Source organism: Thalassophryne amazonica, chromosome 2 (assembly GCF_902500255.1).
Source record: "Thalassophryne amazonica chromosome 2, fThaAma1.1, whole genome shotgun sequence".
NCBI classification, from domain to species: Eukaryota; Metazoa; Chordata; class Actinopteri; order Batrachoidiformes; family Batrachoididae; genus Thalassophryne; species Thalassophryne amazonica.
In genome coordinates, this window is record NC_047104.1 from 100,961,016 (window position 1) to 100,974,615 (window position 13,600).

Genomic DNA, 13,600 nt, shown 5'->3' on the forward strand with positions numbered 1-13,600 from the left:
CTAAACATGGTAAGTGGAGTTGATTCCAAAAAGCTCTATTTTGGTCTCATATGACCACATGACCTTCTCCCGTGCTTCCTCTGGATCATCCAGATGGTCACTGGTGAACTTCAAACGGGCCTGGGCATGTGATGGCTTGAGCAGGGGGACCTTGCTGCCCTGCAGGATTTTAAACCATGGCGGCATTGTGTGTTACTAATGTAATCTTTGTGACTGTGGTCCCAGCTCTCTTCAGGTCATTGACCAGGTCCTCCTGTGTAAATACTCTGATCTTTCTCAGAATTATCCTTACCCCACGAAGTGAGATCTTGCATGGAATCCCAGAGCGAGGGAGATTGACAGTCATCTTGTGTTTCTTCCACTTTCTAATAAATAATTCTAACAGTTGTTGTCTTCTACCAAGCTGCTTGCCTGTTGTCCTGTAGTCCATCCCAGCCTTGTGCAGGTCTACAGTTTTGTCCCTGGTGTCCTCAGACAGCTCTTTGGTCTTGGCTATGGTGGACAGGTTGGAGTGTGATTGACTGAGTGTATGAACAGGTGTATTTTGGAGGTACAGGTAACAGGTTCAAACAGGTGCAATTAATACAGGTAAAGAGTGCAGAATAAGAGGGCTTCTTAAAGAAAAATTAGCTGGTCTGTGTGAGCCAGAATTCTTGCTGGTTGGTAGGGGGTCAAATACTTATTTCATGGAATAAAATGCAAATGAATTATTTAAAAATCATATAATGCGATTTTCTGGATTTGTTTTTAGATTCTGTCTCACAGTTGAAGTGTACCTACGATAAAAATTACAGACCTCTCCATTCTTTGTAGGTGGGAAAATCTGCAAAATTGGCAGTGGAAGAAATACTTATTTCCCCCACTGTAATAGAAACATTATTTCATTATAAGCCATAATTACTGTAATTCATAGCACAGGTTTGAAATAGTTGCCATGGTAACCAAGGAAAACATTACTAAAAATAGAGAAATACGACAAATGGGCTTCTGAAAATAAAAATTATGCTTGATGAGATTTATAACACAATTATATCAGTTCCAGATCAGGAACAACCTTTTCATTAGTTCTTGACAAAAGTGTTTCATTCATTTTTGAAGACGTGTTAAAACACAATATGGAAAACTGTGGAGGCAAGCAATGACCGTGTGTCTGTCTGATAGGCATTCAACAGCTCCAGCTGATTCTGCTGAAGGTCGCCCTCATCGTCGCTGTGGAATTTCACATCAATGTGGAGTTTGTTGATCTGTTGGAGCCTCCAGAGGATCAGGAAAATCAAGGTACATGTCTGATGTCATTTTGTTTCACCCACTGACCTGCAAACTTTGAGATTCTCATCACAATTAAAGTAGATAACTGGACCATGACATAGAAGGAGGTAGAGATGTTTGATTTTTTTTTTTTTTTTTTTTGGGAATACAGGAGCAGATACTGCTGGCATAGACATTGGGCTGCATCTTTCAGTGGTCAGGTTTTCATCATATTTTTAAGAAGTCAACAAAGCACAAAATATGAATCATCTGCTTTCCTCGGGCAGGACGACTCTCAGCCGTCTTATTCTGCAGCACTTAATTTCCTTGACAGCCACCACTAAACAGAAGACAAACATTGGCACTGATGTAGTTTTTCACACTTCTGTTTAGAATCCAGCGGAGGTCATCCGTGTGGTCTGACACCTCTTGTAGTCACTTTCCCTTCCTTTAGACTTCTGTTTACCTGTTTTATACATACTTACCACCTTAATGTTTGCAAAGAAAACTTTTTCTTCGTGGCTCGTTTGATCTAGCATACTTTTAAAATGCATTTTGGCCTTCCAACCACATATTATGTTTTAAAATATCTGACAGAGTGCTCTTAAAACTGAGCACACAATGTTCTTGTTCAAACATTCATGTTTTGCAACTGAGCTGTGCAGGAAATGTGCATCTGTCCACTCACGCTGGACTTTAAACTGTAGAAAACATGCATGTTGTTGTCAGGCGTCGTCTCTGTTGCTGTAATATCAGCATGTTGATAACAAGAGTACTTCCTAAATTTAGTCACAGACTTAAACGTCCTGTTCTGCTGCAGCACTCTGAGCTCTGCCCTTGAGTCTGTAGTACGTGTACAGTGATACAACACAACAGACTGTCATGTCATGTTGCTTTGTCAGTCTTGTGCTTATGCGGTACAAAGAATGAGAAGATTTACATTTGAAATATTTTTTAAGGTCCAGTTGCCAAGCATTTGTTTGGGCTGATCCAGTTAAGTTTGCAGATATAGAACATCTTTTCTGTATGAAAAGAACTTTGTTTGCATCTCCAGCATCTCTCCAATTTCAATTAAATTTATTTTATATAGCACCAAATCACAACAAAGCTGCCTCAGTGCATGTCACATGAGTAAGGTGTAACCTTACCAAACCCCTGACCAAGCATACAGGTGAGAGTGGTAAGGAAAAAACTCCCTCTGATGATATTGAGGAAGAAACCTCAAGCAGACCAGACTCAAAGGGGTCACCCACTGCTTAGGCCATTCTAAAGGCCCCCTGACACTTGCACGACTTTGATGTACGCACTTGTATGCCCTGTGTCGTGCAGGTGAGTAAAGTGATTGTTAAAGGGTGTAGACTGAACGTGAGAGGGGCGCCAGTGCGTGCATGTGCAAAGAGAATTTTGAAATGTTCAAAAAATCTTTCATGCATAAATGTCGTGCTATGTGGCGCGATCTACTCGCCAACACTATGTGCAGCTTGTCAAATGGAGTAAAGAAGAAGTGAACGGTGTGAGTGATTGCGTCAGCGCACCGCATAAGAGCGCAGCTCATCAGAACGATTCTAACAAGATGTTAAATCTGTCACCAACATACTTTTACAGCTGCACACAAGAAGGAAAGAACATGCAACTGTTTTACCAAGGCTTGATAATGTAAACATGATAAATAATTACCTTTTTAGACGGCACCAAATGTTTTCTCCGCATCGTTCAGCGCACGCATGCATGAGAATGGCTATGGCTGGAGTGGTCCTCTGTGATTTAGGAAGCAATTAGAGCTGTTTTCAACAGCCAACTTAAGCCAACAAAATGATTAATCTGCTACAAAATAATTATTTCATATACGCAGCGTCCAGCGCACAATGCGTGGCATCTAGTGGAACAAAGCATGGCATCTAGCTGGGAACACAGAATGTGGGATCGCCATGACGATGTGCGTGCAAGTGCATGCATCCAAGTCGTGCAAGTGTCAGGGGGCCTTAACAGATACAAGGTTTTTACAAAGTTTTACCAAACTGAAGAAACAGGAAACAGAAAAAACTGAATAGCATCAACAACAGATTGCATTATTGACGTGAGCACACAGTCATTGGCACCACAGGCAGGGCGTCATGAGGTCAGTCTGGTGCCGTGGGGTGCGGGGCCAGTGTCCATCCATCACCTCATCAGTTACACTTTAGTAAAGGCTGTCTCAGAGAGGTCACCCTCAGCAAGGTGGTCCACGGACCGCTGCTTCAGCTTTAGCCAGGGCATCTTATGGTCAGTCTAATGCCCTGGGGTGTGTAGCCGTCATCCGCAGAAGGTCTCATCCGTGCCTCAGACAGAGAGAAAAAGAGGCCGGAAATAACTGCACCAACAGTTCACCAACAGTAAACAACAAGGTTTGAGGTAACATTATTGTACAGGACACAGTGAGAGAGACTGGTTAGGTTGGATGTCAACCATGCATTCCCAGCAAGCCAAAAATGATTCACCAGCCTATCAAGAAGAATACGATGATCCACTATATCAAACACAGCAATAAGATTGAACAGCAATAGAACCATAATGGTGTCCGAATCTAGTATTGCAAGCAGAAGAACATTTAGCAGTATACTCGTAGTGAGAGCTGTCTCTGTTGAATGGTGCATTCCAAATGCAGCCTGTAGTGGCTCAAAACACAATATCACTGACCCGGCCACAAGTAGTGCACAGCACAGAACTAGTGACATTGGTTGTGTCCACCAATGCAATTGTCATTTTCACACCCAATACCCATATGGACTTATTGGTCTAAAACCGAGGTTTGGTCAGATGCAGAGCTAGCATGTTCATATCACTGAATATGGAAAATGTATAAATACAACAAAACAGCTGCATCTATTCAACAACATGTGGTTGCATTAAAAAAGTCTTGCAAAATTAAAACTAATTCCTTTGCAAACACAGAGAACAAAACAAATAAAACCTGCAGCACATGCAGTAATTTCATTTGATGATGTGTCTGGTGCAAAGCTCCACAATTTCTATTTATCATCAAATGCTTAGACTGAGACTCTCATCAATGCTTTGCTTCACATACTTATTGGAGCACTCTGTGATTAAAAGCTGTATGATTTGAAATGCCTATAGTATTCACCCCCAGCCCTCTCACCCTCTCGCCCTCTCTTTTTCTCAGGACTCGGCTGGAGAGCTGAGGTCCGGCCTGCTGATCACCCTGTAGCTAACTTTGAGTTTGATGTGATTGTGGGAGCTGACGGACGCAGGAATTCTCTGGAAGGTAAGAAACAAGCAGGGTGAACAAAATAATCACATCAAAGATTTAGAATTTAGTTTCAAAGTCTTGATGACAATTTATGGAAAAAGTTCACCCATGTTTTATCATGTCAACAAAAAAGGATTCAAAGAACTGTTTTATTGTTTCACATTATAAATTAGCAGGACTGTGAAGTATTAGTCAGGAAACACACAAAAAGAATTCAAATTAACAAATTAGACAATTTAGTGTAACATTTTGATTATTTATGGGATTACAATTAGTAAAATTAACACTTAAGTATGAAATTTTTTGCCAAATGCACATAAACCCAACAAATCTCATAATACTACTCACTTCTTTTGGGAACTAGAGCAAATTTTCCAATTGTTGTTTCCCTGCTAGTACTAGGCATGGCAGCGAGGGCTACAGAGCGCACAGCGGTGTAGTTGGTTTGTACTGTAGCAAAAAGGTTAAGTGTTCAAAGTTTCAGAAAAAAAGTTACACATTAAGCAAACTCCAAATTGACTATAGGTGTGAATGCTGGAATGTATGCATGTGACAGCACTGGGATTGAAGATAAAGTGTTCAGGATGTACTTCAGCAATGTACGTTATGATAGGCTCCATCTGCTCCACAACCCTTAATGGGAAAAGCAGGAGAAAATGGAGGGTGGATGCATTACAGTGTGAGTGGTATACTCCTTTCTTCTTAACTGTTCCACAGGCCTGTCAGTGTGAACACATGAAAGATATACTGTTGTTTAGCACCAACATTTCTGTCATTGTATGATATGTCCATTTATTTATTTATTTTTGGTGTTTGTTTTGCCTTGTTAGAATATCTTATAGCACATGGTCACCCCACTGAGACTAGTCATCTTTAGGTTTCTTCCTATATAAAAAAAAAAACACTGAGGATGCTTTTCTTTGCCACTGTAACCAATGTCCTTGCTCATGGGGTATGTGTGTATAGTGTCCTGATGTGACTTTTGTTGTGATATGGCGCTATATAAATGAATAGAATAGAATAGAATAGAATAGAATAGAATAGAATAGAATAGAATAGAAAGTTTTCAGTGAAAACTGATACATCTGTTAGTCTGCAATAAAAGAAAGACAGGAAAATACTACTGTAAAAGATCTCTCTCTCTCCCTCTCTCTCTGTGCATAGATAGATAGATAGATAGATAGATAGATAGATAGATAGATAGATAGATAGATAGATAGATAGATAGATAGATAGATAGATAGATAGATAGATAGATAGATAGATAGATAGATAGATAGATAGATAGATAGATAGATAGATAGATAGATAGATAGATAGATAGATAGATAGATAGATAGATAGATAGATAGATAGATAGATAGATAGATAGATAGATAGATAGATAGATAGATAGATAGATAGATAGATAGATAGATAGACAGACAAGAAAAGATGTGGAAGTCAAAGACCAAACATGTCCCAGTAAGCGCTGTCAGGGACTCAGGCGGAAGTTTGCCCAGAACTGAACATCCCAGATACGATGAGATAAGATGCTCTTTTATTAGTCCCACGACAGGGAAAATTATGATGTTACAGCATCAAAGAGATAGTAACAGAACAATTGTTGAAAGTATGCTAAGTAATAAGTAAGAGGAAATAAGTACCAAAAAGCACTGAAGCCAAGAACTGGCATAACAACAGTATATACAGTAAATACACCATTTACAAGCAGAAAAAAACCTCAACAGTTAAAATTAATGTTTAGTAATATTGCACATGAATGATCAAGTAATATTGTACATGAGTGATTCAAGTATTATCACACAGGAATGTATAATATTATTACACATGAGAAAGAGAGTTGTTACTTTAATGATTTGAGTGGTCTACTGGATAGCACTGTGACCCCCAGCTGGGAAAATGTCTCCAATAGATTCTACGTACAATATTTGAGGTCTCTGTCCAGAAGAGTGCAATCCTCAGAACAGCTAAGATACTGTGCAGGACTTATAAACTCCCTCTGGTAGTGGGTCTGAGCTTGAGGGAGATAGTGTATGAAAGGAATTTTTAAAAGTAAAAGTGTATGCCAGCTAAATATGAGCTATTCATGCTTTCTGATGATCTCCAACTCTAAAATATGTGTTTCAAAGATGCCTGTACTTTCAGCTACGATTAGTTAATATGACACAGCATCCCTATTTTTCACTTTTAAGTTACACTTCAGTCATATCAGTGACAAGAAGTCTGCATACTGGGCAGACTTTTGAAGTCAGTCACATATGTTTAGGTCAGTTTTAGTTACTTCTGTCATGATGGCATCTGCAGTTTGTTGTCTGTTTCACACGGCATCAACAACCATCATTGCACAATGTACTGTATTAACATGTAAATGTTGCATGTAGTTTGGTGTTTCAGCTGTTCATTATGTACATTCTCGATCCAAACTTCTTTATATGCTTTAAGCTTTACTGTCGTCTTCTCTTGTGTTTGCGTCATTCTGAAAACTGGTTTTGCATTGATTGTTACAAAGAGTGGAAGATATTGAGAAAGAACAACATCTACATAGTTAAACGGGGATGAAACCCAGAAAACCTTCTATTTACTGAACAGGGAAACTTTCTCGACCGTTTGTAGACTCTCACTTTGAAAACGTACCGCTGCATTGTCTGAGTTTTGATGTTATTTAAGGAAACCCACCTTTTATAACCTCATAGTCCATGAAGCCATTGATCTCTCCCAGTGGGAGTTACACATGAAATCACAGCAACACTGTTCATAAATAGATCCAGTCCCAGAGCCCTGTGCAGCAGCTGATACATGCTTCTTGGATTCCCTCCATCCATTTGTTTCTGTCTTGCTATTGAAAATCAAGGCCTCCAACAACCAATTTTATTCCTTAAAAGGACATTTTAAGATGTTTAGCTCATTCTTCAATTATGAGTACCTCTGTGGGGAATTATTTCCTCATTTATTTAGCCTGCTTCACCAACACATTACATGCCCGACCAGACTCAAAAAGCCATTGGACTTGTGTCATGGTTCTGTTAAAAGAGCGGTCAAAGGTCTCCCCCCCTGGGAGGGCTGAACATAGCAGCCCATTCCATCCTATTGCACTGCCCGGAGGAGGGAAAAACCCTCATCAGATGGAGTAAGAACTAGACTGATGACTCCATCTTGAGGCCCCAGGGCTGCTATGACTGGGGTATGGTTAAGAGGTCTGCTTCTTGATGATTTTACTGATGTTGTCAGATGTTTTCAACTTTGTGAAAAATGTAATCCTTATCAGATTGCGTAGGTGTAGCTGAAATATGAAATAAGGAGAGAAAAGCAGACTAAAGAAACATGTGGTCCATTCATACTCTGACGATTAGCCCGGCATTTGCCGATGGAGAGTGAAAAGTTGATTAACATTGATCTATAACGAGGTCTGCCAGACTGTTTGTTGTGATCCTAGAAAAATTTTCAACTTGCTTAAAATCTTTGATGTTTGTGCTAAAACACCAGTAAGAGCTGAGCTCCACTAATACTGCGTTACCTGCACTAGTACGCCGTTACTGCTCCATTCAACTCCACTGGCTTCTGCTGGCCAATGTTGGAGGGTTGACTGGATGCACCACCTCTTCTGGGTCCCTTGAGCATGAAGAAATATGTAGAAATATGAAGGAATATGTGTAGAACCCGTGTCGATGACACGCCAGGGCCCGGTTTCATAAAGCAGTCTAATCTTGCTGCGTGGACCAAACTCACTTAGTCGACTCATCTTTTGACGTTAGTCATTACACAAAGCGCTTAGTCGGTTAAAGTTTTGCTTTACCTTACTAAAGTTGTTAGTATGGTACAGAGGAGGCTAATCTTATTTTAGTCAACAAAACTTCAATGTCTTGCCTCAAAAAAAGGCAGCTATCACTTGATGGAGGAGGAAGGAAGGAGAGAATTGTGGCGGGGGTGAGTGTTCCGGGACCGGAATAATCCATTGGAGATGTTTATGAATGCCGAGGTTGAGAGCGCTTTTCTTCTGCTGCAGTGGAATCAGCCATGTTTGTATCAGACGGACCAACCTGGAAGTAAACAAAACTGTTGCGCATTGGAGGCGTTTCTTGCCAACGGCACTTGCGAGGCCGCTATGGCCGTGAAAATTGCTGACTAACATAAAATGGCTAATCTACAAGTTTAGCTGTCGATGTGAAACGGAGATTTAATGGATGAATGTGGGGCGACTAACCTTAGTTGACTGTTATGTGTCGGACGCAGCTCGGAGAACCGACCAGCGTTTGAAGGACCCAGTATGAAATAAGCAGAGCACGGTACAAAGGCTAACTGAATTTAATACATAACAGTGAAAATGTAATAACAAAAAGGTGCGGCCTGGCGTGGTGCGCTCCCAGCAGCGCTAACGGTCCGGAGCCAGAAGCTGTTTCGGACCCAAGGACCCCGCCGACACCCCCCAGGTGGCCGCAACAACCGAGTCTGTGAAAGAAGGAACCATTATGTGAGTCCACACTCTACACACAGAACACTTAAAGGTGTACAAACAGCAAACACTTCCTGGCTTGATTACTGATCAGCTTCCCAACCTGCAGGCATGGAACATCCCGTTCACAAAACTCCACCGCAGTGGAAGCTGATACATGACTAACATACAGCTCAATACAATAAGGTGTGAGGGACACCACATTTACTGACTGTATAACTGTTAGTCACAAAATCCAACGTACCTCAGGAAGTGTGCTGACGAGCGTGAGACCTCACCCCCTCCTCTTTCACAGACCGTGCATCAAACCTGGACATTCTCAGCGTCTGCTGCTGATGAGATGGCTCCCAAGACGACGATCTCACCCGTCTGGTCACAAGGTCGAGTCTCTGGCAAATACACACTGTGCACTCCAGTCTTAAATGCCAACATGCTCCAATCCATCCAGATGCACCTCAGCTGTGAGTCCTGACGAGTCGCAGGTGATCAGGGTGAGGTCCTGACAGCCTCAGCAACACAGCCACTCAGTCCCAAATGCACGCCACCTGGGAGGAAAACAAAAAGACAAACAAACCGGCAGCCAGGACCCCCCAGCCATATAACAGTTGACTAAGTAAGCTTAGTAGACTAAAAAATTAGACTGCTTTATGAAACTGGGCCCAGGAGCAAGTGAGACAATCACAGAGTTACACTGAGTTTATATGGACTACATCAGGGGTGGCCAAGTTCGGTCCTCGAGAGCCACCTTCCTGACACTCTTAGTTGTCTCCCTGCTCCAACACACCTGAATCCAATGAAAGGCTCATTAAAAGTCTGCTAACGAGTCTTTCATTGGATTCAGATGTGTTGGAGCAGGGAGACAACTAAGAGTATCAGGAAGGTGGCTCTCGAGGACCTGACTGAGGACTACATCATGACATCTCAAACGGTCAGTCAATGATCAGCTCTGCCAAGCTACGTGGAGTGCACTACCAATGCGGTCGCTCTCTGATGGCGAAAATTGAACTACATTCAATAGTAAGTCAGTGGAGCATCGCAAACTGTGCCCTCTGCTGAGCTACGTCGACCTGCGTTGAAGACAGGAAATTTGGAACCTTGGAGTGATTCTTCTTTGGTGATCCACAGAGATTTTTGAGAAACTGCTGGGTCAGCCAGGGTCCGCATCTTCACGTCATAGTGTGAATGGGCCCGTCAAGAGAAACCTTTTGAACTATGTGGATGGACAGATGGATCTGTCTACAAACATAATCGCCCCAAGGGGCTCAATGTCTTCCTTAGTCATGAACTTTTGAAATGCACACATAAAATCGTCTTGACCCACTACGCTGCTTTTTGTGCTGAAACACTCCAACATGTTACTGACTGACTGCTGACTGCTAAATCTGTTATTTAAGCACATCAAAGGTAGTAAAATACTATTTTTTTCTATTAAGTTTTCATCTGCTTTTAATACAATTCAGCCTTACGTTTTAGTATACTAGCTCCGAACAGCATAAATTTTGATTTAAACATAGCGTGCTGGAATTTTCTATTAACTGACAAAATTCAGATAGTAAGGGTGAATGGTTGCTTATCTGGGGCAAGTCCTGTCACCACTCCTTTCTGTTCTTTACTGCCAACACACAAATGTCTCTGCTTTTGTCAGTCTCCAACACACCACTGGAAATGATCATGGTCTTGTTGGTCATTTTGTAATTTAGCGTGATACAACATTCCTACAACTTAAATGTGGCAAAAATAAAGGACATGCTCCTTGCTTTTCGGTACAAGTCTCCTGCTCATCACAGAAGTAGGTGATAAGGGGTGGTATAAAAGTGGAAGAAATACAAGTACAAGCACACATGCATACTTCACTCTGAGTTTCAGATCCTACCTTCTGGCTCCTGGGGCAGATTTTTCCGGTAAAGAACAATAGATACAGGAATTTATTTCTTCCTACTGTCATTTCCTGTCCAAACTCGGGCCATGGGGGTAGATCATAGTGATGCTGTTGTTATTCTTTTACATTCTTTCATGATGATGATGTTAACAGTGACTTTGTTCTTTGAAGATGATGTAATAATGATGATGGTAATGAACTTTGTGAAAATATTTCATAATGTTGCTTGCCTTGATTTTGTTTGCTACAATAATATAGTGTCTGTGATATTTAAAGAAGTTTCTTACATTTTTGTAAATATCCATGTTATATTCATGATTGTGATTTTGCTTATTCAGTGCTACGTAGTACTGGCCTAAAGATTACAGAAGCAGGCTTGTGACCAGAGAGTCATAGGTTCCATTCCCCAATCAGATAGGAAATACAGCTAGGTGCCCTTGAGCAAAGTGCTTAATCCCCAAGTTGTGCTCAGGGTAAGTGCATTGCACGGGTGAATGTGAGGCATCACTGTAAAGCAAATTGAATGTCTGCGTCAGATGTAGTGATTCATGAATGTAGTCCAATGAGTACAGTCGCTGCCTCATTCATTGTGATATTTCAAGCATTAATGAGAAAATCAGCTATTTGTTTTTGTATTTTCTTTTGAGTTCTGTTTGCATTGCTGCAATTCATCATAAATGCCTAAAGTGTTTAACATCATTATTCAAGGTGTGTCTTGTTAATAAAATAAAGGAAGGCATTTGAAAGTGTATCAATGAAATGTGTAACCTTCAGTCTAAATGGATGTTGTCCCCAAAGATTTGGGATTTTTATGTTGTTGACAGGCACAGACTCATTTGGAAAAACCATCAAGTGTTGTCCCACTTACTGTTTTGAACTAAAATAAATAGACTGCTGAATTACAGTTTCTTAAAAAAATGATGAAACTCTTAGATAAATAGATTATAAAGTAAAAGGGTATTTAAGTAGATGTTTTCTACTACTTTTGCAGTTCTGAATGTTAATTGATCAAAAAATCCAAAAAACCTAACATTTAATTTTGATCACAACTTCTCATGGAATTTTACAATGCGTGGCTTTTGTTCTTTAGCTTCCATATGGTTGTAACTGCTTTTTGTTCTGAAATAACTGTTATTTAATTACTGTTAAGGGCTCAGTTTCCTCTGATCTTCACAGATAAAGCATTTGGACTGATATACTTTGTAAAAAACATCTGTTCTACTTTTTTTTTTTTCTCCATTTCTCCGTGTGTCTCCCATCAGGATTTAAAAGGAAGGAATTCAGAGGGAAGTTGGCAATTGCGATCACAGCCAACTTCATCAACAGGAACACAACAGCAGAGGCCAAAGTGGAAGAGATCAGTGGCGTGGCCTTCATCTTCAACCAGAAGTTTTTTCTTGACCTCAAAGAGGAGACAGGTGAGAGAAAGCAACAGATGACAACCCCGTATGTGACGGTATGAGATGGAGGACACACAGATTTATGTATGAGCATGCTAGACATTGATTGGAGGATTCAAATGGTAGTACGTTTAGGATGACTTATTCACACTTTTTCCAATGTGTCTTGTGTTACAGGTATTGATCTGGAAAACATTGTGTACTACAAAGACAACACTCATTACTTTGTCATGACTGCTAAGAAACAGAGTCTGCTTGACAAAGGAGTTGTCATTAATGTAGGTATTTTTCAAATCCATTAATTGTTTTCATGCTACCATTTGTATTTATATATGTGGTATTCCTGAAATGAGTAATTAGGTTTAAGTCAGACCACTGTTGTTAAAAATGCACTTTTATATGTCACAAGTCAAACTATTAAACTATCAAAAGTGTAACTTTAATTCAGCTCAGGTAAAAATTGTATAATCAATCAATTTTTCAATCAATTTTTTTATATAGCGCCAAATCACAACAAACAGTTGCCCCAAGGCGCTTTATATTGTAAGGCAAGGCCATACAATAATTATGTAAAACCCCAACGGTCAAAACGACCCCCTGTGAGCAAGCACTTGGCTACAGTGGGAAGGAAAAACTCCCTTTTAACAGGAAGAAACCTCCAGCAGAACCAGGCTCAGGGAGGGGCAGTCTTCTGCTGGGACTGGTTGGGGCTGAGGGAGAGAACCAGGAAAAAGACATGCTGTGGAGGGGAGCAGAGATCGATCACTAATGATTAAATGCAGAGTGGTGCATACAGAGCAAAAAGAAAAAGAAACAGTGCATCATGGGAACCCCCCAGCAGTCTACGTCTATAGCAGCATAACTAAGGGATGGTTCAGGGTCACCTGATCCAGCCCTAACTATAAGCTTTAGCAAAAAGGAAAGTTTTAAGCCTAATCTTAAAAGTAGAGAGGGTGTCTGTCTCCCTGATCTGAATTGGGAGCTGGTTCCACAGGAGAGGAGCCTGAAAGCTGAAGGCTCTGCCTCCCATTCTACTCTTACAAACCCTAGGAACTACAAGTAAGCCTGCAGTCTGAGAGCGAAGCGCTCTATTGGGGTAATATGGTACTACGAGGTCCCTAAGATAAGATGGGACCTGATTATTCAAAACCTTATAAGTAAGAAGAAGAATTTTAAATTCTATTCTAGAATTAACAGGAAGCCAATGAAGAGAGGCCAATATGGGTGAGATATGCTCTCTCCTTCTAGTCCCCGTCAGTACTCTAGCTGCAGCATTTTGAATTAACTGAAGGCTTTTTAGGGAACTTTTAGGACAACCTGATAATAATGAATTACAATAGTCCAGCCTAGAGGAAATAAATGCATGAATTAGT

At 40.7% G+C, this 13,600-nt stretch overlaps 1 protein-coding gene across 4 annotated transcripts in view; it reads left to right on the forward strand.

Annotated features, from left to right (window-relative positions):
- Positions 1-13,600, forward strand: part of mical2a (microtubule associated monooxygenase, calponin and LIM domain containing 2a) — a 124,648-nt gene that overhangs the window by 55,498 nt on the left and 55,550 nt on the right. For all 4 annotated transcript variants that reach the window (XM_034190702.1, XM_034190685.1, XM_034190695.1 and 1 more), the window contains exons 4-7: positions 1,162-1,278; positions 4,409-4,510; positions 12,090-12,245; positions 12,405-12,505. In XM_034190702.1, the coding sequence (XP_034046593.1) occupies positions 1,162-1,278; positions 4,409-4,510; positions 12,090-12,245; positions 12,405-12,505 (476 nt within the window). The remainder of the gene's footprint in view (positions 1-1,161; positions 1,279-4,408; positions 4,511-12,089; positions 12,246-12,404; positions 12,506-13,600) is intronic.